Below are 26,949 nucleotides of genomic sequence, written 5' to 3'. Positions count from 1 at the left end.
ACTTAAGTATTAGATTATTAGTTTCCTTAATTATCACTTCCTTTCTAACTCTTTCTAGGACTTCTAACAAAAAAACTTATTAGTTTCCTTTAAACAAAGTCATGTACCTCGTTTCAGAATCAATCAACATTTCAGCAATCTTCTCTCTAAAACATTCATTCTCCCGGTGCACTACTATACTATTCAAAATCATTAGAATTCCGACTCCACAACTTTTCGATTTGGCGCGCTCATGAAGGCTGCTGCTAAACACATTCCCAACTTTTTCGGAAAGGTGTCAAGCGCTCATTCTTAATGTTAAAGATCTTACAAATCTCCTCTAGTGTAAAAATCTTTGAATTATCAAAAGATTTCCAAAGTGATCAAAACTAAATAAAGTGCCTTCCTTCAATAGCAGCAATAACCTAAATAAAGTGCCTTCCTTCTATAGCAATAACATTGAGTCACTTGGCTTTTTCCTATATAGACAGAGTCAGTAAAATTGTACATGAAGATGGAAATCAAAGAGGATGTGGAGGATGGTTTACATCACCACATTCAATTCTCTGAAGAATTTTGCATTTTGCGACAGTTGTGATGAGCCCTTTTTATCCTTTAAAAGGTCGAATAGTTTGTTCATCTGTAGGTGTGAGGTAAGGGATGCACATGTCTTCATCATATCAAGTGAAGTGAAGCCCTTGTTAATTTATCTATTTGTAATAAATCATCAGAATTTGCCAAAACTGCCAAAATTAAGCTATCTGCTCCAAGTCTTTGTACTTTTACTTATACCAGTAATCATGAGGTCTTTATTTTGTTGCTATAGCCACTCTTCCGGTTTCTTGTCATGTTTTCACGCATTAATTTCCCTTTCTTCTTAAGATTCTTTATTTTATTCCTAAATCCTGTTTAAAATCAATTGACTTGCATAGTTGATCCTATTCACCCTCATTCCTCATTGTGTAGATCTGTCATCACTTCCTGTTTTATTAGAGGTTAAGTGTCCTTCTTTGTGTAATTTGAAGGTTATCAAAGCAGGTTATCAACCACCTTCCATACCTAACATGATTGTGTATTTCTTGCTTCAAAACTAACACTCTAAAAAAGTTGATATCACAGCAATTTATTAGTGCTCGTTGAAGAGTCTATCAAATGGTTTATTTGTTTTTGAGGGCCAAGCCTATTAAGTGATTGAAATTGATGAAGAAGAGTAATGATATATTTGGATTTGCATTTTTCTTCTAGTGCCGCACTTTTAAGAGTCATTTACCGTGAAAGTAAAGAGGTTGCTTTTTGGATTAATTTTTGTAGCTTCTATGTAGGCGCACATTTACTTTGTCTCCACCACCAAAACATTAGACACAAAGATAGGTCATAGTCGAAGAGAAAGTTTTTAATGTTAATGTTGAATGCATTAAATTAGTTTATACTCTCGTTATTTGTATTCGTTGTTGTCATATCAGGAAATGTTTTTGTTATGTATGAAATTCCTAATCAATTTATTAACTTTTCATGCACGAGAAGATGAGATAGAAAAGGGTGCATTAGAATACTTGTACACCAGCATCCAACCATTTGATATCTTCGAGGCCGAGATAATCTCTTCCATTGACAAAGATAAGAAGTCACACCGTAGAAACATTTCTCCAAGTTTGGGGAGTCAGGTTCAGGTGTCCATCAAGTAAGAAGTATGTTTGCTTTGCTAAGTATACCTAGCGAAGGAACAACTTACAGTAACATTATTTGGATTCTTAGAAGTTAGAACTATAAATCAATTTTAAGGTTTAAAAGACTTGCTCTCCTGTTTAGGACAACTTATGAGTTTAGTAGACTTACTCTCCTGTTTGTGAATAAAACAGGAAATAAAAGCATATCCCTTTCGGGCTCGTTACTTTAAAAATCCAATTACAAATAAATTAAACACAGGATATTGAAAATGCGGCAATTCATAAAATATAGATAGCAAGCAAATATTTTAAGGATACATAAGGTCCGCATAGAATATAAATGTTTTTAGCGAACACAGGAGACAAGTTAAATAAACAACGGAGCAAAATGGGTTTCAAGTTCCCCTCAAAATAAAGTTTCACAAGACACAAAAAGAAAGGCAACCAAAATTAAGTCTCAGAAGTACAGAATAGAAAATGTGGGGCTGAACTTTTTAACTATATCCTAATTGCTGTTGCTGCTGAGGAGGTTGGTAACTTGCATACCCCGCCGGATAACTGCCATACATATTTGGGTCTTGTCCAGCAGGAGGGGCATAAGCATAATTTTCATAACCTTGGGCATAACCGCCGAAGTAACTGCTACTACCATTCCACTGGTTTGGATCTTGTTGAGTCTGAAAATCAGAAGGAAATCCGTTACAGTTTATCAAAATAAGTCAAAAGTTTGCATCAAATGCAGTTTATAACAATCTCAAAACTATTACCTGCTTGTTTGCCGGGCTTCGGCCCCATGAAAGCCGGACATTTTGACCACCTAGAAGTGTACCATTTAAAACCCGTAGTGCCTCCTCAGCAGAACTCCTGATATATGAAATATAGTGGCACAATCAGAGTACTGAATAGAATGGGAAGTAATACTGTCATAAGGTAAATATCAAATATCTAAATGATTAATTTACCTGTCTGCAAATTGGACAAACCCACATCTCTTGCCTGATGGAATCTTAACATGAACCAGTTCACCATACTGGGTAAAAACTTGTTTCAAATGTTCATCTGTGACATTAGGATCCAAATTGCCAACAAAAATCTGCAATGAAGAGAAATCAGGTAGGTTACAAACAAGTATAAAAGAGAACAATTTCTATGTTATAAAGAAATACGCACGGTTGTATTATTTGGATCATTCTCGTTCTGTGCCCCTCCTTGTGGATTCTGATAAGAAGCTGCATTTTCAAAGTAAAATAAAATAAAAAGATAAATGACATATGACATGGAAGGAAGCAGTTCATAGAAAAAAGACAGAAAATAAACCAATACCATATATATAATAAAATGCACAGCTTGTATTTCTGTGACATAATTTTCAAGCAAAATTTGTTCATATTTTCAGTCAAAACAGCTATTCAGATGCTTCGAATATTCATTTACAGATGAAGATAATTCATTCCGAAAGCAAGTACACGAGGGATTTCAAAAGCAACAAATAACTATAAACATTCAACAAATAGAAATGAAGTCAGTATAAAATAAACACATTCATTTTACTTAACATGTGCAATGAAAGGATGCACCCAAGGTTGAGGAGCAATAAAAAGGTCGGTGCCTTACACACACCATCCATGTTGAAATAAGAGAGAAGATAACTATTCATCTATACAATAAATCATGGACAAAAATGAACCAAGGATTCAGACAATTACGTGAATATTCAATAAAAATAGTTTAAGTGTTGAGCAATGCAAGGACTGCGCCTGTGTGTGTGTGTGTGTGTAAATTTATTTACATATGCATCAAAGCATATAGAAATGGCATCGATCTTCCTTGTGTCCTATATTATAATCAAAGTTAACATAGAGATTGAAATAAAGAACAGCGCAAGAAACTGTCAAATGCTTGTGCAGAAAAAACTTCACAATGCATCAACTTCTAAAAGATTACACTACCCATTAGACTGAGTAATATATGATAAATTATAACTTTAGTATGCCAAACAGTGCAGAAACTAACAAAGAAAGAGAAAGGGCCATAACATCGTGAAAATAAAAAGTAAAGAACGTGACAACGAACAACCAATCTTCATAGTACAGATTTTACACAACGAAAGCACTAAAGACCAAGACTGAATAGTACAGATTCTACAAAACGAAAGCACTAAAGACCAGGACTCCACGTTTTACCCATGTGGATTTGAGATTGGTAACTTAAATCATTAAAGCATCAGACAGATGAACCAAAAATTATTAAAAGTAAACAAGATTTGCTGTAGCAGAACAAGATAAATCTTGCAAATAAAATTGAAAGATGTAGTTCTAATGCAAGAACTAAGATTATTTGGATATAATTTAAAATACCAAATGAAGTAAAGCTCGAAAGAATAAAAATTAAGAGCTGAAACAAAGAAAGGTGGGCTGAAAAAAATTAAAAACTATGAATAGCTGCGGTATGTAATTTGGCTTAAAAGAAAGCGAACAAAACGAATGGAAAAGAGAAGTAAACAGAATAGGTGCGGAATAAAGGCGGGAAAGAAAATGCCACCAAAAAATTAATGGGCGAGACATAAACGGATTACTGACCTACGGAAGGCCATGCACTAAAATGGTAACCATTTCAGCTGAAATCAGTTCCAGGCTCGAGATGACAGAGCCTCTTGAAACCCTGCTTTGAGACAACACGAGTTCTATAAGATTTTATTATTCTACATGATTTACTTAGCCCAAATTTTGAAACGAAATTACGAACAAGCATTGAGTTTAGACAGCATATCTTCAAGAGCCTGACTGAAACTTATCATATACTAAAGGATAACATTTAGGGATTCACACAATAAATATAACAGGGAGACATCAAACATTATATCCAAACAGTATCATTATTCATCAATAGGTTAAACACTGGCATCTGAAGGAAAACAGCTCAAGTTTATCTTTATGTTGGCCAACGTATATCAACCATTAAAAAAACAAACCTTTTGAAGTCTGTGTGCCAAGGTTTTTGTTAGAGGCTGGTCCAATACGCATGGGTCTTGTGGAACAAAGAACCCCTTGCATTTCAGTCATAGCCCTCATTTGTTCACTCTCATCAGCAAACCTAACAAAACCATAACCTTTTGTCCTACCAGTGGTCCTGTCGATTACAACTTTGGCACCCTTAACTGAATTATACCGAGTTCTAAACACTTCCGTCAAATGATGATCAGAAACATCAGCAGCCAAGTCACCAACAAATATGGTGTAGTCCGGAGAATCATCATGACGCTTCTCACCAGAACTAAAAGTTGCCCAGTTCAATCTGAAATTCTGGCCACCATTTGGCATAATGGTGCCATTAAATGTTTGAAGTACTCTCTCAGCACCAGCACGGCTAATAAACTCAAGAAACCCATAACCTTCAGATTGATTAGTCTGCTTATTACGAATAACTTTAACAGATCCAACCTACAAAGGAACAGCACAATTCCTTAAATAATAAACAAAAAGCCTTCAAAGTTGACTTATTAGTTATGAACATAGTAAAAATCATACTATAACAATCACCTTGAACAATAAACAGTTCAAGCAAAGAGAATAAATAATAAATAAAGCTGACATATTAGTTTCACCATAGTGCCAAATATATAGCTTGGTTTCTAAAATATCTACATAAATATCTATTGTCGTGATTTGTTAGTCGTGATTTGTTAGGATGCATATGTAAAAAAGCTGTACACTGTCTGTGTATGCAAATTAAATCCAATAAATAAACCATATATACACAAGATTACCCAATTTCACCAAACAAAATACATTGATTACATAACAAACTGGTCTTTTCTAAAAGAACCACATATCATGATTTGATAGGATGCATGCATACAAAAGTTTTACACCGTCAATGTAAACAAATTAAATACAATGAATAAACCATACACAAACAAGATTATCCAATTTCTCAAAACAGAAAACAACGTTTTCATAACAAACTGATCTTTTGAAAAGAACCTCGTATTCAAATTAAAAATAAACATAACAAATTTGTTTTTGTTCAGATAAACATAAACTTCATGCTTCAACTAACCCTAACAATTTTCTAAAAAAAAAAAAAAAAAAAATAGTTTAACCCTAACAAGAGAGATTTAAAATCTATAGATCTAAAAACATATAATAATAAAAGCGGTTATTATACCTCGCCGGTGTGAGAGAAACAGTTATAAAGATAATTCTCGTCCATCCAATATTGCAAATCACCGATCCAGAGAGTTTTGACTTCATCGGCGCTGGAAGGAGGAGGAACCGCCGATTGTTGAGGAGGCTGGGCGTTAGGGGCCCACATCTGAGGAGGTTGAGTTTGTGGTTGAGGTTGAGGCTGAGGAGGATGCATCATCATGTAGGGTGGTTGTTGTTGATGTTGCTGTTGTACTTGTTGATGAAATTGTTGAGCCAAGTTGGGTGGTGGCATACCTGGTCCTCCTGGTTGCATCATCTTCTTCGATTGATTGAATTGAATCGCACAAATTCTAGAGAGAGAAAGAGAGAAAACGAATGAAGGAAGTGGTGTGTGTGTGCGCTTTTAAAGAGTGGTTCTGACTCTAACCCTAACCCGATTACGTGTCACTCTTTTCTTTCCATCTCGCTTGATTTTTTATTTTTATCTTTTTGTTACAAAGATTTGTTTTATTTTTTTGGTCACACAAGAGTTTTTTCTTTTCTAAAGGAGATTTATTCTATTTTTATTTTTCATGGAAAGATTTTAGAGTTAAATAACTTTTTTCTTGTAAATATCTTAAAACTTATATGTAACCAAAAAAAAATATATCTTAAAACTTATTATTAATTCTTTCAAAACAAATTAGTAGTCTATCACTTCTAACATAACTGATAAAAATATCAAATTTATTGATTTGAGTGTTGTGATCGAGGTTTAAGGGAAGTCATTTGAATGGTTACTTGAGAAGTTACCTCATTTCTTTTAAACAAGGTCTTCTTAACTTTGAAATCGCGTTTGACATGTTTGGTAATGTTTTTACATGTCCACTCACGTGATGTATAGTAGTCTTAAATTGTGTCTTCCTTTGCGTATTTTTACCTCGTGCAATATGATAATAATTTTGAATTTTATGTGTTAGTTCAAAGTGTATCAATATCACAATATTTAGAAAAATACTTGAAAAGAAATTGGTTCAATTGAAGTTGGAGAAGGAAATTAGAGACAGAAAAAGGAGACATAAACCATCGTACGTGTCTGTTAGATATTAAAGATGGAAATTAGAGATGGGAAATGGAGACGGAAATTGTTAGGCTTTCTTATCTAATATTTCTTTGCAATACAATGTGGAGGTCGATGTATGGATTTGGGACATTAATCTAGATGGTATAATTTCATACAAAGAAGCTTATGCGTTGATCTCTAATTTTGAAGCAGTAGTAGATTCTTCTTTGTATAACGTCACTTAAAACAAGCAGGTTCCATCGAAGTAATCGTTCATTTGGAGATTATTAAATGAACAACTTTTAACTAAACTTAATTTCATTTAAAGAGGGATACATTTTAGCATCATCTTTGTGTGTGAAAGGATATGATTCAAAGTTAATTTAATTTGTACACTCTCAAATATAAAATAATGCAGTTTTTTCAAATTCATTCAATAATTAATGAATCGGGATATCTAGTTTATAATATAAACCAAATAGATTTGTTATTCGACGACTTAAAAAAAATGATCTACAAAGTACTACTGTATAGTAAACTAGTGTGTATGCATGTTCGTTTTCTTTTTCTTTTTCGCTGAGGTGTGTAACTTATGAATAGTATTTTTTATGTGATTTTAATTAAAATTATAGGCATTCAAATTATAATAAATCACGTTTATATTTTTATAGGTATAGATTTTTGACACTTTTAAATTATAACAAATCATGTTTTTCTTTTTTAATGACATCAATAATATAATAAATATAATATAAATTCTTATTATTTTTAGTAACACCAACAAAATAACATTCTTATAATCAAATTTATTTAAGAGTATAATTAAAAGTGAAAAAGTTTTTTTTAAAGAACCCAAAATGAAATATTATAACCACCAAGAGCAACTCAACTCGCACAAGGCGTGCAAAGAGAGATGCTCCTCAAAATAATACAAAGTCTAGGAATTTGTTGTCAAACAATACAAACAAAAAGATGAAAAAAAGAACCATTACTCCATAACACCCATGCAAATTAAAGAACGCCGCCACTAGTCATTATAACTGAAAGCAGAAGTTTTGCTTTTAGCCTTTAACCAAGAAAAAGACACAAACTTTACTTTATCAGATAATTGATCCAAGTCTTCTATTTTGTCTTTGAAGATCCTGTTGTTTCTTTCCTTTCAAACGATCCAAACGCAAGCATGCCAGATCACTTTGAAAAAAGAATGGGTAAAACGCGGTAACCCCGCCATGTGACCAAACTGATGAAGATGATCACGGATGGAGTCTCGAGAGATGAATGAAATACCTAGCCACTGATAAATCATGTGCCATACACTGCAAAAAATGTCGCAGCGAAATAGGAGGTGACATGATGTCTTCGGGGAGCCACAACCACCTATGCAATAAATGTCATCATGATGAATAGATCTCCTACGAAAAGATTCTCTTTGGTGGAAAGACTATTGCGAAGAAGCCGAAAAAGTGAAAAAGTTACTTCAATAATATATCACATTATATGTGGTATAGTACTTTTTTTTTTATCTTCTTAAAACACGTACAAGCTCATATCTTCCATTGCGATGATGTCTTCAAACCAATTCAACAATCTAATAGTGGCAGCAACCAAAAGACTATCTGCAATTCAAACAATGACAACTAGATATCTGAGTCCCCACTCTTCCACTCAATGATGGTATAGTAACCGTACTTAACCTTGTTTTATCTTTTTATTTTTATTTTTATTTTTTAAGGAAACCTTGTTTTATCTAAGTAGGTTCAAAAGGATGAAGTAGGTCATATTAACTTGAAAAATATTCGACTGAGGAGGTTTAGAGCTCCATCTTTAATATTGAAACAATTTCGTTATAGGAGCCAATTATTCCTCCATATGTTGATAGAATCCCCATTGATCCAAAAGGCTCAAAGCATGCTCCTCTATGAATAGCTCGACATTGACCATTGTTTAGCATAAAGAAAGCACCTAGGGGAGTATTTTTTTTTTTTGGTGCCCGGGGTCCGAACCTCGGGCCTTGCATATATTACCAACTGAGTTAAGCTCAAGAGGATAGTTAGGGTAGTATTTAGAAGGAAAAGTGTTTGGAATTCAAAATTATTAGAACGATATTGTTTACATGCCTGTGGAATATTTAAAAGGTTAGAAACGCAACAAAAAAAAAAGACAAAGTGGTATCTAATATGAAGCATAAACCGCGACACGGACATCTGACATAACACAGACACGTCAACATTGTTCGTTTAAAAGACATAGGACATTGACATTGAGAAATGTATTTCATTTTAAAAAAATTATAAAACAAGATACAATAGTAATTGACTTTTTATTTGTTCATATACTATCAAAAAGCTGAAAATATCAAGCTTAATGCCTTTGACCCCTGATTGAACAGTATTTTTAGACACATTTTAATTCTTGTAGACTTGTTTGAGACATGTTTAAGAAGCCTCAAAGCAACGGAAAAAAAATCATTTTTTTGGGACACTTGTCAGAGTTGTCTGATCTTGTCGTATAAGTGCCATGTGAGTGTCTAACGAAGATCTATGAAATGATGAAGCAAATAAAATAGAAAAATGGACACTTGTATGAGGTTTCTGCTAGTATTGAACAAGTGACATACGAGTGTCGGACACCAACACCCGTCAGATACCGCGACACATCTACTCCTAGATGTGTCCCTGCTTCATAGGTTATCTTTTAAACTGGGTGTCTTTATAATCAACAAGGTTTAAATATTCAATTTTACAGTGGTCGATTAATCGGATGGCTTGTCTAGGTGTAAGTAGTCTTACAATCAACAATGTTATGTATTTTTTTAAAGTCAATGTTAATTGTTAATATGTTCTCGTGAGGTGGTATTTTTTGTGGGGTTGGAATTTGTTTCGAGTCAGTGTTGCTAATGCGGATGCGGTGTCTCAGGAATTCAAGATAGTGCTCATGTGAGTGGGGTGTAACACTTCAGTTTGGATCAACTTTCAATAAAAAAAGGAGAAAACTTAGGTACAATTCCTTAGGTGCTTTTTGTATGGTTCTTTACTAAATTTACCATGATTTCCTCAAATGCATAATTTTCTCAAAGTTTGTTATATCCAAATAATATGTATTTTTAGTTAAGAACCATATGAAAAGCACATAAGGAATTGTACCTAAGTTTTCTCCATAAAAAAATATGTTCAAACTAACTGATGATATATTCATTAGTTTAGTACGGTTTTAAATGCTTTTTAAAAATGAAACCGAACCAAACTAATCAGTTTGCTTCGGTTGATCGGTTTATTCAAAAACACAATTAAAAAAAAATCGATATTCATATGGAGATACATGAGTTAATCGATATTCAGTTTATTTTTTTGAAACACACAAATGATCAAATTTTTTTCTTCAATACACATAATACATACAATCTTAATACAAGTGAGAATAGTTAAAGTTTGAGAAGACTATTAGAAAAATGTTTCAATTGATCAACGTTGAAGGATTTCCCCACACAATTTGAAATTAAATAATATTTTTCATAGAATATAAACGACAAATATGAGGATGTTTTTTTATGATAGATGACAAACACAAACTGAACCAAACTAAAACAATATTTTTCAAGGCAGGAAACGAACATTAAATTAATGCATGCAACGATTATAAATCAAGGCATAATACCGTATCTTTCTTTAAAGTTTCAAGGCATAACATGAAAAAATTAACCAAGAGATATAGACAATCTCAACAACAGTGAGAAACAATGGGTTGGGGGTAGGCGGCTATGGTTTCTCTTTTTTTAGTAGAAATGATACTAAGGAGTGATGAGATGATGATGGAAGAAAGTAAATGTACTTCATGTTAATCATAAAATTACTTCAGTGAGAAGGGATCATATTAGTAAAATGAAGAATGAGGTAAGCATGAGTTCGGTTCATTGATTTTTTAGATATCAAAGATAAAAAAACCAAACTAAATTAGATAAGTTTAGGTTGGTTCGATTCGGTTTTAAACCAAACCTAACAAAATCAGATACTTTTTTAGTTTGTTTCGGTTTGAATTTTTGGTTTTATCTGTTTTGTTCAAACCGCTAACACCCCTACTTGTGAGTGTGTTATTTGTTTAGAGTTATTACATTTGTGTAGGGGTGAGTAGTTCTTGGTAGCTGCATATTTGGAGTTAGTGATAAGGTGAAGCATCGTCTGAAGTGATTACTCTGACAATGCTCAATGAAGGGGCGATTTTGGAGCTACTGGAAAAATTGTTTTGGTTGTTCAAATGTGATCAACTCTGTGCATGTATGGTATATATGTGTATTTTTTTTTTCTTCTTTTGACTGGCTATATAGTATATTCTTGTGCAGGTGCCAATTTGCTTGTATGTGTATTCTTGTGCTTTTCCTTTTCACGCAACATGTTTTTCTAACGAAATTCACATTTTTAAAAAATTTGATTAGGTAAAGAATGATAAAAGTTTCAATAAAAGAGTTTAAATAAATAAAAAAAACCATGAGCAAAAGCTAGAAAAATTCACCAAAGAGTTCTCCTGGCCACTACTATTAAAATGAAAAATATACTTAAACTTAGAAATAAAATATATCAAATAAAGATAACATGAACTATTATGATAGATAAAAACTATATCATGGATCATATAGCTTCTTGTTACAAGTGCATTTCCATGCCTGTGGATAAGGCTCTGGAAGCTCTTCATACTCTTGCTTTCGAGAACAAGGATGGGTGTGCAAGGGGTACATTTCTTGCACTTTGTTCTAAAAAATGGTGGATGTGATCCAGGGCCAACAAGCATCCTTCTTGTAATTAATGGAAGGACTTCTGATTTTTCTTGGGTCACCATCCCTTGTTCAATTGCATCTGTAGAACTCTGAAAGAAAGATGGAAAAAAAGAGCAATAAAGAAAGATGGATCATATGATTGAGCTATATCATAGAATTATAGTCTCAGGCAATTTCGTACTATCGACAAATTAAAAAGAATTGTACTAAAAAAGTATAATTAGAAAACATGTAATGGACAAGATAGGATCTATACCTGAAAATCTTCATGACTTAAAGGCACACGACATCCAACATCTGGGATGAAAAAGTTTAGAAGATGTTATTATTATGAAAATGAAGCAATCAATATATTTTTCAAATTGGAAGTCGAATAAAACATTAATCTTTCCTTTGAACAATTTTTTTGATTAAAACATAACATTTGTATTAAATCATCCGTTAATATTTTTCATATATAGAATTCTTATGCAATCACTTTACTCTTATACTTTAGTTATTAGAATATATCTTTAGGGTAAAACTCACCTCATATATATAATACTTTATAAATCTTTCAAAAAAAATATATATAATACTTTATAATATTTTTCTAGTAATAAGCTGATCAAGCTACCTATAATAATATGCATAAATTCAATTATCGGTTTTGGCAAAGTGGATGATTACTATTAAGTATTCTCATTCATTTAACACTCTCTCTCAACCATTGGTCCACATCATCAATCTTGTAAAACCAATTTACCTCAGCTGTGTATGAAAGGTGACTCAATTTCAATCAAAATCTCCGAGAATAAATACACCGAGGGAGTTGAAGAATGCAAAGTATCCTCTATGGGAGGTTGATTTTGAAGAAAGGAAAGAAAGCTCCAACAACAAAACAACTTCATGAAACCTTCGTTCCTCTCTGGAAAATCAATAATTGGAAGATTGCTCCCATGGGCAAAGGTTTCTTCGAATTCAAATTCTCAACTATTGAGGAAATGCGATCTATTTGGTGGACGGGTTCCTGAAATCTCAAATTTGGAATTCTTCGCTTGTCGCAATGGGTTCCTGACTTCTTCCCCGACGCTTAGAAACAAACTAATGCCCAGGTTTGGATTCGTTTCTCTGATCTCCCTCGTGAGTATTGGAGAGAGAAAACTTTAATTGAAATTGCTTGTGCGGTTGGTATGCCTATAATTTTAGATGAACCTACTAGACATAAAGTATTTGGTCACTATGCAAGGCTGCTTGTTGATGTTGATTTATCAAAACCTCTTCATAACAATATTTTAGTCGAGAGGGAAGGGTTTGCATTTCATGTTGGTGTTGTCTATGAAAAACATCATGAATTTTGTAACAACTGTCAGACTTTAGGTCATCACATATCTCAATGTAACAAGTAGAAGCATGGAAAAATGGTTGCAAGTAATAAGCAGGATAAACCTAAAGCACAAGAAGTTGTGATAACAAAAAAATTCACTAATCAGGGTGAGAAAAACCTTAAAATTGTTGCATCCCCTTTGCCTTCTTTAGTAGCAAATGCAGAAATTTTAGATGCAAACATCGATAGTCTTGCCACTAAAAATCATGATGTTGATCTCATTCCCATTGTGGAGTTAGATGACAACATTGTTCGACCAGATTCCCCATCAGATCAAAGCAAGATTGATAACATTCGTGAAGAAGCATCTGATGCAAATCTCTGTCGTGTAGAGTTAAACAAGGATGTGGTAACGATAGATAATGCTCAGGAAGATCTAGATAGGGCCATAGTGGCAACAGACTCTAACTTGTCACACTTTAGTGAAAATGTTATTCATGACATGCAAGTTTTAGGGCTGGTTCCTACTGTGGCTCAACAAACTATGGATTTTCTGAGTGATTCATGGGTCATAAGGAAGATTTTGTTAATTCAGACTCAAATCAACAATTTCAGTTGGTGGTTCCAAAGAAAAAGAAATTAAAGCAACACTTTGAGACTAGCAAAGGGTTTAAGGTTGGGGCTTCCAGTCGTTCGGCTCGCTAGCATTATGGTTTAATGTTGCTTCACTAGCTCCTGGTTGGTTTATCTGTTTTGCTTTGTTTTTTTTTCCTTTTTTTTTTTTTCCTTTCTTTTATCCTTGAGGGTTTTGGTTTTTGTCCCCCCTCTCTTTTGTACTTTTTTTCTATCTATATACTTCAAGGTGCTGCACTTGGAGATCCCTCTGCACCCTTTCTTTTGCTTAAAAAAAAATATTAAATGAAATTATCATCAAGAAATCCTTTCATATTAATCTATTAAAATTACCTAAAGTATTAGTGCAATATATATTTTTTGTCATGCAGAACAATACAAAAGTATTTTATCAAATTATTAAATGAAATACTACCAAGAAATTCGTTCATATTAATCTGTTCATATTACCTAAAGTATTAGTGCAATATTTTTTTTTGTCAAGCAGTTTAGTGATCGAGAATTCACCTTCATTAGATGAATAAGTGAGGTGTCTAGTGTTCAAATTTCAACTCCAACATATATTATGCAATTTCCCTACCAACTTAGCTTAAACTCATTTTAAGTTTTTTGGTACAGTCACTATTCATTATATTCATCAAAATAATAGCTCTTTAAATACAATATTTTATCATAAATATACATTCATAAAAAATAAGTGAAATAAGTCCCCTTAAAATAAAAAATTAAGTGAAATAAATATTGAATAAAATGAAATGCATCAATTTATTTCAAAGAAATTTTTCTATAGAATTAGAAGTGTTACATAATTTAAAATAGAGAAATGTTACATTTGCCCTCACTAACATATGTCTTTAGCTCACATGTTAAAAGATTACAAATAATCTGACCAGATAGTTTAGCATGACCCTTCAAAGAATCTCTTCCATTTCTATGAAGGGACATTTTGGAAAATTCAATGACCTGTGAGCAAGTGAAGGAGCCTACAAATTTAGTTTCTCTCATCTTATAAGTGACAAATTACAAACTCACCTACCAATGATGAGCACATAGTATAATTTCATATTAAATTGAACGATAAACTCACCTACAAATGTTTAATTACCAACTATGACAATAAGCAGTTATACAAACGTTTAATCACCAATGACAATAAGCAGTTCTACAAACTTTTAATCACCAACTATGACGAAGAGCTTCCACTAAGAACTTGGATTAGGGTGTTACTATACAGAAAATATGTAATACACATGGTTTAAACCCAGAATGTTAAGCAATTTCACTCCAAAATCCACGAGATGAGGAAAGGATGCATGCAATGATTTGCACATAGCATTACTTGACAGAAAAAACTTCAAGGGTGTGCTAGTAGCTTCAGAATCTCAGTAACCTCCTTCAATCTTCTATCTGTGTTTTCTCTAACAATAACAATTGAACTAGGAGTAGGACCCCGAACATTTCTGCATTTTGGCAAAGCAATTAATTGAAAACAACCGTTAGATTTCTCTCTTCATTCAATCAAATTTCATCTTAGAAAAAATAAACACGTTTTCCCAAGAGCCGAAGTGTGTGACCTTTTCTGGTAAGTGGCCTTCCTAGTAAGCTCCTCAACAAGACTGTGCAGTCTCTTTAGAAAGGCAGGAGATTTGAGTATGGTCTCAACGCCTTTTTGAGTTGAGCATATCTTCTTCAAAAGCTCAGAAGCAATGAAGAAGCCCTCCTCCTTATTCCTGAAACAAGTTTTAAAAGTTAAATATTATAAGAAAGTACAAGAATCCTATATCAACTTTCAATGGCTAACCACTACAAAATATTGAAACCTCAGTAACTCCAAGACGATTGTCTGTATAGAACCCTGTCTTTGTATCAGCACTTCTAGCAGATGAGGATAGCGAGCAAGATTTCGGAGAGTTGACAAAACATGCTTTAAAACCTCTTGATCAGGGATACTCCTGCTGATTAATCGAATAAGCCGCAGCAAGGTGTCAATGGCCCCAGCAGCCACAAGTTCTTCACAACATCTCTGAGAATGCCATGTTGCCAAATCTGCAAAAAAAGAACAATGTAGCTGGTCAGAATTTGTTGAATGTAAATAATATAGGATTTTTTATGTCTCGTGTCACCTAAATACATTCTAAATACCCACTTTTATATGCCTTGCAACATAGAATCCGAGCACAAATTTAAAGAAACTAAACTGCATGCTTCAGAAGCCATCTACTTAGTTAAAAAACTTAAAAGATATAGTTCTCACCCAACGTTGAACAAGTATGAAGAATGTCACTAAGACTCTTCATACTAAGCAGCTCTGAAAGCGCTGCCAGGAGTCTGTTAATGAGACGCTTGCTGTCATCTACATTTTTGGAAGACTCTTGAAGTCTTGAGCGCAAATCCATTAATTGTTTTGTTGACTGCTGACGTGCAACGTAACCTTTCCAGTGGGACTACAAAATTTATAATTTATAATAAAAAAAGATAAGGCAGATTAGCAAATAGGAAAAAACTGAACAGACTAAAATTCAGGCTCCAATAATAATCAGAACCAGCGGAATCATAATAAATATGCACTTGTAACTTGTAAGACACTTTAGGATAAACTAAAAATCAAGTGGAGGGAAAAAGAAGTGCAAACTTTTGACGTAGTTAGTTCAACCCCATTACCCAATTTTCATGTTACCCACACAAAAAGAGCAACCTGGTGCAATAAAACCAGTGGAAAAGTCTAGGAAAAGAAAATCAATCACATGACAATAACTCAAACCATTGCTACTTCGTTCACTTATTTAAGGGAGAAAGGGAACATCTGTTTTAGGGAAGCTATATAAAATTTCCGTGAAAGTACGATGTAAATCAATATAACTGATTCAGAAATCAGCAGTCAAACAAAATACACGAGAACCACAGTGGGGTATATGATGATAAGATGATAACTATTAATATACAATACCTGTATGACAACGATATGATGCCTATAAACAACCGCCTTTCGCCTAGCTGCCCACCCACGAATGTGGGACTGTATAATGATTGCAGACTTTGTCATCAATTTATGTAACAAGAGATGCTTCCACCATCGTTGCAATTTCACTACTTGAAACAAGAATAGTTCCAACTGAAAACTACAAAAGCCAGTTCGTTTTGAAATGCATCCAGCAGCAACTGCACGTAGCTTAGAAGCACTGCCTACATCATAAGACAAAACAAAAGTATACACTATGCTGAGTAAATTTGAAAAAAATAATTAAATCACCCAATTACAAGCTCAATGAAATAAAATATAAAACAATGAAAGTATGGAAACAGAATACCTAATATCAAATTTCGAGTTAAATGCCCCCTAATATAGCGCTGGAGCTCCAATGCGGCATACTCCTGGCAGTTACGAACCTTCATTATTAAATATGAACAAACAAATAAAAGGCAAATAAAACTCTAATCGAAAAGCAAATATACATCACAAATCATTTGGAGCTTTAAGGAAACCCTACCCAAATTGGTTGTAGCTCAAGTAACTAGATAGTTTGAAATAATTAGGCTGTGTTAGTTAGAGAGTTAGGATGTGAATCGTGATAAACCATTACAAATTTCGACCTCTAGACATCAATTTTCTCCCTATCACATTTAGTATTTCTTAGAATTTGTGGTTGGGCCTAACACAACTTCACAAAACCCTTGTACGGTGATGAGTGCTCTTCCTATCTATCCAATGTGGGACTTGTGGTTGGGCCAGCACTATTGGGCTTGGTGTGTGGATAGTTAGGTAGCCCGAATCGATAGGCTTTGACACCATGTTGAAATTTGGGCCTATTGGTCTTGTAAGGTGAGGAGTGCTCTTATCAAGAGTCATATCTATCTAATGTGGGACTTGGATTTTTCCCAATAGTGATAAACCATAGCATATCATATACAAAAGTCATATCTGCTCCAGTTATTACTACATCTATAAATCGTTACAAGTGTATTACCTCACTCAAAATTACCATGAGCTAATAAACAGACAAACAAAAGAACGGAAGAGAATTATATCATGATTTTTTTGGACAGAAAGTAGCATATAATGATAACAAATAGAATATCATACTTCCATGACATTAATATTCTGTGTCTCAACTATGGCCTTCCGTCTGGCTATCCACCCACGAGTACAAGATTGAATTATGATGGCCGATCTAGTCATTAATTTAAGCAACAAGAGACCCCTCCACCACCGTTGCAATTTCACTACTGCGAACATGAATGCTTCAAGTTGAAAACTACATAAGCCAGCTGGTCTTGAAATGCAACTACCAGTATCAGCTGAAAGTAACCTTAAAGCACTACCTATACCACAACATGAGATAATAATGTAGGCAAGATATTATGAAACCACAATTAAAGAGAAATTAGATTTGCAAATACTAAACTATCAAATAATAACCTAATAGCCGATTTCGGGTTAAATGTCCCCTGATGAAGCGCTGGATCTCCAGTGCAGCATCTTTCTGACAATTGAGTGTCTTCTGGCATTTCAAACTTCGACTGACACTCTGGATCTTTACTATAGCATCTCTTTGAAACAAGAAATTCCGTTTCACAAGCCAACCACGGCAATGCCTCTGGAATCATTCAAATTGCAAACAACATATTATTCTAAAAGTAAAACCTCAGAAAATGCAAGGCATTTCTCTAAAATTTTGAAAACCTGACTAGAATGATAACTGAATTAGTAATTTCACAGAATAAACATAAATGGGGAAAGTCCAACAAAGAGCTGATTTGGGACTCCGTGTTGACAAGTATTCATTCTAACATATGTATAACTAACATTCAGTGGCTAAAAATTCTAATAAATGTAACACCACAATAACTCATTAATATTTTCGTGCTTTACCAGAAAGTCGTACAAAGTATATGCAAAAAGAAACAAGATTATGAACAAAAGAACACAAGCAAATGTCTTACTTGAATCTCAACAATTTGATTCTTACGAGCACAAGCATTCTTCCGAGCAATCCATCCACGGAAAAAAGATTGAATGACAATAGCAGCCTTAGACATGGTTTTGAAGTTCTGAATAGCAATCACACATCTCCACATTCGAAAATATGATTGAATCTTTATGACAGCTTGAATCTGATTTATAAATCGTTTTCTCAATAACCACCTACGGAAATTACATTGAATTTTAGTTGCAAACAAGTGCTCCTTCCTAGTAGACTTGCAACGTATGTAGTTTTTCCAAGCAACCTGAATGCCAATGGCTGCCTTTGTTTTAAGATCAAAGATAAGTTTCTGTTCGGCTAAATGTAGAGTTTTCTCTTTTTGATCTAGCAGATAAATATATCTAGATCGTGCCATCCAACCACGAAGGAATTTCTGAATAGAAGTGGCAGCATTCACAGTGTCTGCAGTCAAGAGGTCAGGACTTCTACATCCTTGTCGAGCCCTCCAATAGAACCAACTCCTCACTGCTTGCTGGATAAGCTGCGCTGATCTTTTCAACCTCAAAAAAGAATGCCTTTGGTAGAAAAGCATGACATACTTCTCGTATACTTCGGATTTCTTCAATATTTCTGTGTGAAATAACACGTGCCAATAAGTAATGAAACATAATACCAATAAATTCATGAGGTTAAATAATAAACTACATACCACATGAGAAATCATAGATTGGACCGGTAGTGAATATAATGCAGACCGACTCCTGCCTCACTTTCAGCCAAGCTCTGAAAACGGTCTGCAAAAGGGTAACACTATTTACCATCTTGTGAAACTTGCGGTGTACAACCAGTCCTCGGATACGTGATTGTATTGTTCTTGCAGCATTTTCTGAAAAACAAATTTACCATTGTCAACAAGAAAACAAATTTTAATTACAAAAAAAGTATAGCTTGGAGTTACAATGGGTCAATAAGCTGTACCATAGTGAAAAACAATCATACTGGTGTTGTCAATCACAGATCAAGCAAAATAGTGGTTTGTTCAAAGTATGCTATGCTACAATGCTATAGCACCACTATTTGACACCAACTTTTGTACTAAATTGCAGAACAGTAGCAGTTTGCCTAAATTTTGTTATGCTATAAGTTTCTAGCGCCAATATTTGACAAAACAAAAATACCAACCGTTTTTATTAAGCAATGGTCAGGATAAAGAAAAATAAATGCAAGTATGCAAAAACCCATTCAGATCCATCATAAATAAATGCAAATTAGGAATTAATGAGAAAAAAAACTAGGGATGGTTTTATTTCAACTTGTTAGTAATTTCCGGCATACATATCTAGAATTTAAAAATCCACTATATATAGTATTTTTTCTTTTTTTTCTTTCCATTTCATTGCTGTGGTAAATGTTTGTATGGTGACATAGTAGCAAAACGAGCAAGAAAGCCACAATAGGTTTACCTCTTCTAACAGAAGTGTTGCATTCTGTGGTCATAGATGTCTGCAAAATAGAGATAGTTGGCTGCATAATACAGTTTCGATCAGCCATATCTTGCCACCAAGTCTGAATGGCCTTGAATTTTCTTGCCGTATCTATCTTAATAAATCACAAGACTTTGATTAAAAATATATACAAAATGAATCAAGAAAATCAAATACTTTTCTTGAATAAGATCGTAATGTTCTTATAATTAATTTAAGATGTTTTGCACTGGGACACAAACGCAGCCAATAAGAGAATATTGCCTAACACACAAAAATGAAGGACAGTACACTGTTGCCTATCACAAAATGCATGAAATGCAAGTAGTCTAGCAACAGTTCCAAGATAAAAATATATATAGAGATCAAATATTTCAAAGATAAAGCCCAATTTCAAGTTCAACCAGTCTGTTACTTTTTTAAAAAATAAACAGAAATAATTATTCTTTTTCACTTCTATTCTTGAGTCTAGTCATATAAATCCAACTGATACAACTACCATCACAATAAAGCCTTCATAAGTATTCAGAAGTTGGTGACAGTGGCAGAACCATTTAATAAAGGGATTTAGTTTCATAAATGCAAAATTTATTGCATGCGTCAAAATCATATTCATATATTTATAATACAAGAAATTCAAACAAATGACATGCATATGCATAATAAATAATTAAAGTTCACACCACCAAAGAGTCGACAACAAACCTTCATTGTCACCCACATCTGAATCATAAGGTTTTTGTGCTGATTCAGAACGGGAATGGCACTGTACAGTCCTCAAGTTCCTGCGATTTGTGTTTTGGCAGTCATAACCTAATAGCTTATGAAAATTTAAGTTGTCCTGGAACAAAGAAAGTGAAATTTTAACATAATTTCTAGAATATGACAGTATCATGACAATAATTTTGGTTCTGCTTACCACTTTTTCCTTGACAAATAACTGGCTTGCCAGGAAAACAACCAATATCACCACACTTCGATCGCTGCAAGCACCATTATATTGAAGTAGCTCACTAATCTGAAGTACCTATAGAATAATAGACCGAAATTCCATCATCCTACTAATAGTTGAGGACTGATAGTAACATAACTTCAAATTTACTGAACTTTTTTTTTCTTTTCAAGGGATTCAAATTTACTGCTTGCATTGTATTATTTTTGTAAGGTGCATTCTTGGTGAATTATGAACTTTCAAGTGTAAGGGGGGTGCAGTTTGGCACATAAAATAGGTTATAAGTTATATCAAATGACAAAGTACATACACAATTCTTCTTTACTATAGGTTATATACTACCATAGTGATTACATATTTTGATGCAATTTCAAAATGCCTGTCAATTTTATTTCACTAATCTAGTTCTATTTCAACCTTGAAAAGGATTCAACGCTGAATATATGTGATTCTCATGCATAAATAATAAATAAATAAATAAGTACAGAATGTTTTGGAGTTGTTTAGAATAGATTTAGAACTAGACATGACAAAAGTTGAATCTGCTTGGGCAGAAGTGGTTAGATCAAAACCATACATTATAGCTTATTTCAACATGCCTGGTGACCTAAGAATTCAAGCAAGCATTTGGTAAATGTTCCAAAAATAGCTTAGGACCAACGAGCTTATTTCAATAATCTTCTTAGATAACCTTATAGTTAATAATAAATTCAGGTTTTCACTATAAGATTGTGTGTGTTTAATAAACGCCTGATCTAATTGTATAAATCAGTCATCGGATGAATCAGTTGGGGCAACTTGAGAATCGTTTACTAGATTGTTGATTAACCTAGCTGGGACACTATTTATTTTATAGGCTATTATGGGGACCTTGTGAGAGTAACAAAAAAAAAAACTTATGCACATATCACAATTTATTTTCATAAACTCTTCCAAATATTTACGCAAATGCTCATGTCATAAGATACGCCCAAATAAACTCACCACATCCACTTAATTATGTTGGTAATCTCCCATCCCACAACCTACGACACAACTACGGAAATGACCACTCCTTAATCAGCCCAAAGTTTGATAATTCAAAACCAATACTTGTAGTCAGACTTTATTTTATTTATAGCAGATATTTTTTAAAACTTGTGATTTTGTCAAAGTTCAATCCCAAATCCCAATAAATGGTCTATACGAGTGTGTTAGATATAAAAAATTCAATTTGTATCCCTCGAGAACAGGGGCATTTTGTGGTTCTACCTTGATGGGTTTGAAACAGGACTAGTATTTAATACTAGATTACATCGGTTAGACACTACATCAATAACAACATGTTGCTATCAGTACTACCAATATATGAGATATGAATCATGCGATCATGTCTTGACAATAATTCCATCATATGCATGCAAGTTAGCACAAATTAGGGTATTTACCTCAGGAAAATTCCCCAGTAATGTGGTCAATTTCTGGGACAATATGAAATTGTACAGTGCATCTGAATACTCATTCACTGACATAATTGATGTCTTGCCACTTTTTTCATAAAATTCCTGTAAAAGAATTGAAAATTAAAGCTAACAAACAAGAAATAATTATCAGCACTGAGAAGGGATCTAAAGAATTTGAAGACCTTCAACGAACAAACATTGTGAAGTTCCTTCTGGAAGTAATGATCAAGTAAGCACCAGATTGCTTTGCCATCAACAAGGGAGTGAAAATTGTCAACTGGGCAGTTATAATGGTCACAAACAGCCTGCAAAAAATAAGCGGCTAATATTAATTGCAGAAAAGATCAAGAAATAATTTTTGCAACCAAAGTTAAAAGAAAGTGTACCACACTAATAAAAAAAGTAAATAAGTGGCTAACATTAATTGCAGAAAAGATCAAGAAATAATTTTTGCAACCAAAGTTGAAAGAAAGTGTAACACACTATTAAAAAAAGTGTCACAGAACAAAAGGAAGTCAGTAACAGTTTAGAACAAGAAAGACAATCTATGCAACCGTTAAGATAAAACTACAAGAAATATCATGTTCAAAAAAAATTATGGCATAAAGAATATTACTAATGATCCTCTTGTAAAAAACATCTAGTAAAATTACTATTACTATGCATTCTATAATCGCGCTTTACTAATTCTCATATCATACCATAAGCTGTCGGGCAGTAGAGTGAATTGTGTGTGGGTATTGGGAAGCTTAGAAAGCATACATTTATATAAATTGAATTAATGATTCACAGCATTGTCTATTTCTGAAGGAAATCTACAGGGTAGATGTAAAGTTACTTGGTTGTACCTGAATCCATTTCAAAAGCAATTCCAGAGAACTAGAATTTGCACCGGTCATGAGTTCCTGTAAGGTAGTAAAGAAAATCAAAACTCAAGTATTAAAAGAAGTTACGAGCTTTGAGAAAACAAGAAGAGCATAGATTCTGCTATAACAATTAAATCAAAACACAACATACCGTGCCAAGTCCGCGAATTTTTGAAATTTCCCCAACTAAACTTGTTTTATCAACCAACAAAGGTAGCTGCGATTCCGATGAAACGGGAAATTGTGTTACTAACCAGGTTACGAGTTAAAGATAATCAAGTCCAAAGGTAATTATATTACAGAAACTAAAAAATAAGGTAATATAGAGCTCAAACCTGCAAGTGAATGAACATATTCCAGAGTAAAGAAATTGTGAGTTCTCTGTCTCCATTAACAATATCATCTGCTACAATCATTGTGCCGTCTTCATCAAGTAGTGAGACCCCGGCTAGTCTAAGATATTGTAGGGCAACACCACTGTTTACCATATTTTTCTTACGGGTGTCAGAAGGAACTGCAATTTTCTGTCCATACAATGACACTGAATCAAAATTCTAAAATAATTGGACTATCCAGAAAAATATTAAAATTGGGGTTGGATATAATACCTTGAGTATAGAAGAATCATTTTGCAAGAGATGAATAGCTCTACACAATTTTAGCCCATCTTGGAGATCTATAAATAAATCCTTGACTCGGAAATCATACTCAACAAGAGGTCCCTACAAAGTCATAAAACAATCAGATTAAAATTTATGTACAACATATCTAGAACTTGATAAGATGCCCTTCTTCACAAACGACAGCATAAACATTAAAGTGGATCATCTACTATTGTCATAATAGACCAAGACCTCCTCAACAAAAGATGTTGCAGATGCTAGCTTATTTGTTCTCATACTAATATACAACCTAACACAAGTAAATGAGCACAACACATAGAAGATATACGAACCTGTTGGTGAGTTAGTTTGTAACCTAAAATAACCAGATGTGTTAGAAGATTGCCTTCTCCGCGCATTACATCAGATGACAGAAATTCTAATTTTGCAATCAAAAAGAGAGAAAGTCATCCTTAAACTGTAGAAACAGCTGTCACAAAAATATTAACCACACCTAAACCATTAACAAATACTTACCCTGGATCACTTGACTACTTGCTTTAACCCAAGATTCTGCTTTGAATAATAAAGGGGAACCACTGTCCAGTCCGTCAATACCATACTCAATCGGGAGGCAACTTTGACACTTAGCTTTATCAAGTATAAGCACAAGCAACAGTATTCTCTTCAAAATCACATTCCCCAAATTTTCATAGTAACCAGACCTATAAACTCCTTCAACCATCTTGTTATATGCATATGATTTTGCGAAACCTTCGTGTGTAAAAAACAGTTTATCAATGACCATTTTTAAAAATGTAACATCTTTGTCAGAATCACCATCCCCATTTGACACTAAAGAGTCCCCACCGAAAATTATATATAAACCAATTCGCAGCCAACTTGGATTATAACACATAAGGACTTTTATGGCCTTATCCTTCAACCCTAAATCCGTCACGATCGGGCAATGTGCCTTCATATTTAGCCTTCCTTCATCAATTGTCTGATAAACAAAACAACATAAATAAAAATGTGTGTCAGATTCAACAAGTACTCCATCTGTTTCAAAATAAGTGTCACTTCAACAAAAAAGTTGTTTCAAAATGAATGTCATTTTCGATTTTCAATGCAATACTAATTGTATTTCTTTCCAATTGTACCTTCCATCCATGTACACTATCTATAAGCATCACTTCTACTTGGCATTTATGATAGCAGAAAAGCCACCTATAATTAATAAGGATAATTTGGTAAAATAATCATTATCTATTTGTTCATCATTGCATTTCTTAATATGTCTCTAGAAACCTGAACAACATTCATTTTGAAACAGATAGAGTACACGATAATTCAAATTTCAAGCAAAGCATGTGGAAGAGAGAAAACAAACCTTAGTGACTTGATTCATGACATGGAAAATATCTTCACAAGTTCCGAGACTCAAATAAACACTCATCCGCTGCTTAAAATCATCGAAGCTACATACATCCTTCAAAGAATCCTTCAAACGCGAAAACGATGAATTCTGCATATCCACAGCAGACACATTCTCCTTACCAAAACGCGACGAAGAAGTTGTCATCGTCGTCTTCCTCTGTCGTTTCGGAGTTCTCCAAGTAGAATCAACTCCAAATGAATTTCCCGGAACATTATCACGTTTCCCCTTACTCGTCACCGGAGAAGCATCTGCGATCTGACTTCCACCGGCGATTGAAACATCGCAACCGCAAGAAGCAGGTGATTCGAGAAGGAAATTAAGCCAAACAGTGAGTGATTTGGCTAACGATTTAAGCGATTGTTGTTGTTTGATTTGTTCGATTCTGGAGGAGTGAGATTGTTCGAGTTGAAAAGCTTTGAGTTTCTTTGAAGCAGTTGAAATGGTATGATTTTCTTTGAGTCTCGGCCTCCTCGGGAGTGTTGTGGTGTGTTTGGATTTGGAAGCGGTGAAAAATTGAGTTTGAGGAGTATGTTGTTGAGAGAGAAAAGAAGAAGAAGAAGAAGCGCGTTTGGGGGTTTTGAAGTTAGAAATGTCTTTGAAAAGTGAAGAAGAGCGAAAAGGTGAAGGTGATGGACATGGAAGCTCGTTGTTGTTGTTACCTTCTTCCATTGATTTTTCGAATCTGGAAGAAGAAGAAGAAGAAGATTCAAGATTGGGTATTGTTCAGTTCAGAGGTGTTTTGAATTTCGAATTTCAAATGGTTGTGTGGAGGATAGCGGGTAGATGCAATACCAGCCCAAACCCCAACGTTAACATTTTCTTTTTCTTACAAAAAAAAAAAAAAAAAATATTTTTAAGTTTTACAATATATTACTTTCATCATATTTTTTAATTAATATATAAATACAAATGTTAGTATGTAAGATGTTGTTTGATTTGTCTCGATAAATATTTTCAAAATATCAATTTTTTTATAGATATTAATTATCAAAGTTGTGTATTGACATGTGTGTTGTGGTTAACTGTGACATGTATTTTAAAACCGAAGAAATATGTTTATATTAAGACTAATGCAAGTAACGTGCTTAGGTTACAATTTCCTTAAATTTTTGCACATGCTAATTCGCACCACATTTTTTCCGCGGCACATAACATTGCTCCTTTCTTATATGCAAAAAGTTAAAATAGGTTAGACTGACCTACAGTCTAACCTACGATAAGTCAGGTCAAACGCTTTTTTCTAAATAAAAAAAGCCTAATTTTTTTAATAGAAGTCTATTTAACTTAAAAAAAAAATCAAGTCACAAGCCATTAAAAAAGTCTTTTAGTCTAGTACGGAGATCTACTTAAGTAAATATGAGGGCATTGGTTAAGGAAACTATAAATGAAAAATTTGTCTTGAAAATATAAGTTTTGACTTTTGATTAAGTTATAATTACACAACTTTTTATAAAAAGTTACTTGTTTTAGTTGCTTAACCAATATCCTAAGACACTGTTTAACATTCTCCTATTTATTATTATAATATACTTCATCCGTTTCTAAATATATGCAAATTTCACTTTATACTTTGTATACAATCTTAAATTTGTTAAACTTTTTAGTAATTTAAGTTAATTCGTACACATTAGCTTTTTGCATACTTAAATGTCTCTATTATAAATTATAATTAAAACATGATATAATATATAATCAAG

General features: G+C 33.5%; 2 protein-coding genes across 3 annotated transcripts; both read right to left on the bottom strand.

Moving 5' to 3' along the window:
• Positions 1-1,909: 1,909 nt before the first annotated feature.
• LOC11439565 (polyadenylate-binding protein RBP45) lies at positions 1,910-6,184 on the bottom strand. Its single transcript, XM_003610369.4, has 6 exons — positions 5,814-6,184; positions 4,618-5,086; positions 2,817-2,875; positions 2,609-2,739; positions 2,414-2,510; positions 1,910-2,323 (listed from the first exon to the last, which is right to left on the bottom strand). Exons 1-6 carry the CDS (start codon positions 6,108-6,110, stop codon positions 2,141-2,143), a joined length of 1,236 nt encoding a protein of 411 aa, XP_003610417.1. The 5' UTR covers positions 6,111-6,184; the 3' UTR covers positions 1,910-2,140.
• Positions 6,185-14,440: 8,256 nt separating this feature from the next.
• LOC11443135 (abnormal spindle-like microcephaly-associated protein homolog) lies at positions 14,441-26,039 on the bottom strand. Of its 2 annotated transcripts, none has more exons than XM_024782542.2 (22): positions 25,205-26,039; positions 24,349-24,817; positions 24,165-24,250; positions 23,818-23,931; positions 23,545-23,733; positions 23,361-23,426; positions 23,192-23,248; positions 22,526-22,648; positions 22,329-22,445; positions 20,869-20,976; positions 20,655-20,790; positions 19,929-20,060; positions 19,175-19,351; positions 18,485-19,095; positions 17,961-18,138; positions 17,625-17,863; positions 16,852-16,930; positions 16,491-16,726; positions 15,798-15,987; positions 15,364-15,589; positions 15,118-15,273; positions 14,441-15,003 (listed from the first exon to the last, which is right to left on the bottom strand). In XM_024782542.2, exons 1-22 carry the CDS (start codon positions 25,919-25,921, stop codon positions 14,898-14,900), a joined length of 4,512 nt encoding a protein of 1,503 aa, XP_024638310.1. In that variant the 5' UTR covers positions 25,922-26,039; the 3' UTR covers positions 14,441-14,897. The 2 variants fall into 2 exon arrangements, with proteins under 2 accessions (XP_024638310.1, XP_003610414.2); XM_003610366.4 differs by having other exon boundaries at positions 16,852-16,915.
• Between the last annotated feature and the right edge of the window lie 910 nt (positions 26,040-26,949).

This window comes from Medicago truncatula, chromosome 4, assembly GCF_003473485.1.
Source record: "Medicago truncatula cultivar Jemalong A17 chromosome 4, MtrunA17r5.0-ANR, whole genome shotgun sequence".
NCBI lineage: Eukaryota > Viridiplantae > Streptophyta > Magnoliopsida > Fabales > Fabaceae > Medicago > Medicago truncatula.
This window is presented reverse-complemented; position numbering and strand designations above follow the sequence as displayed.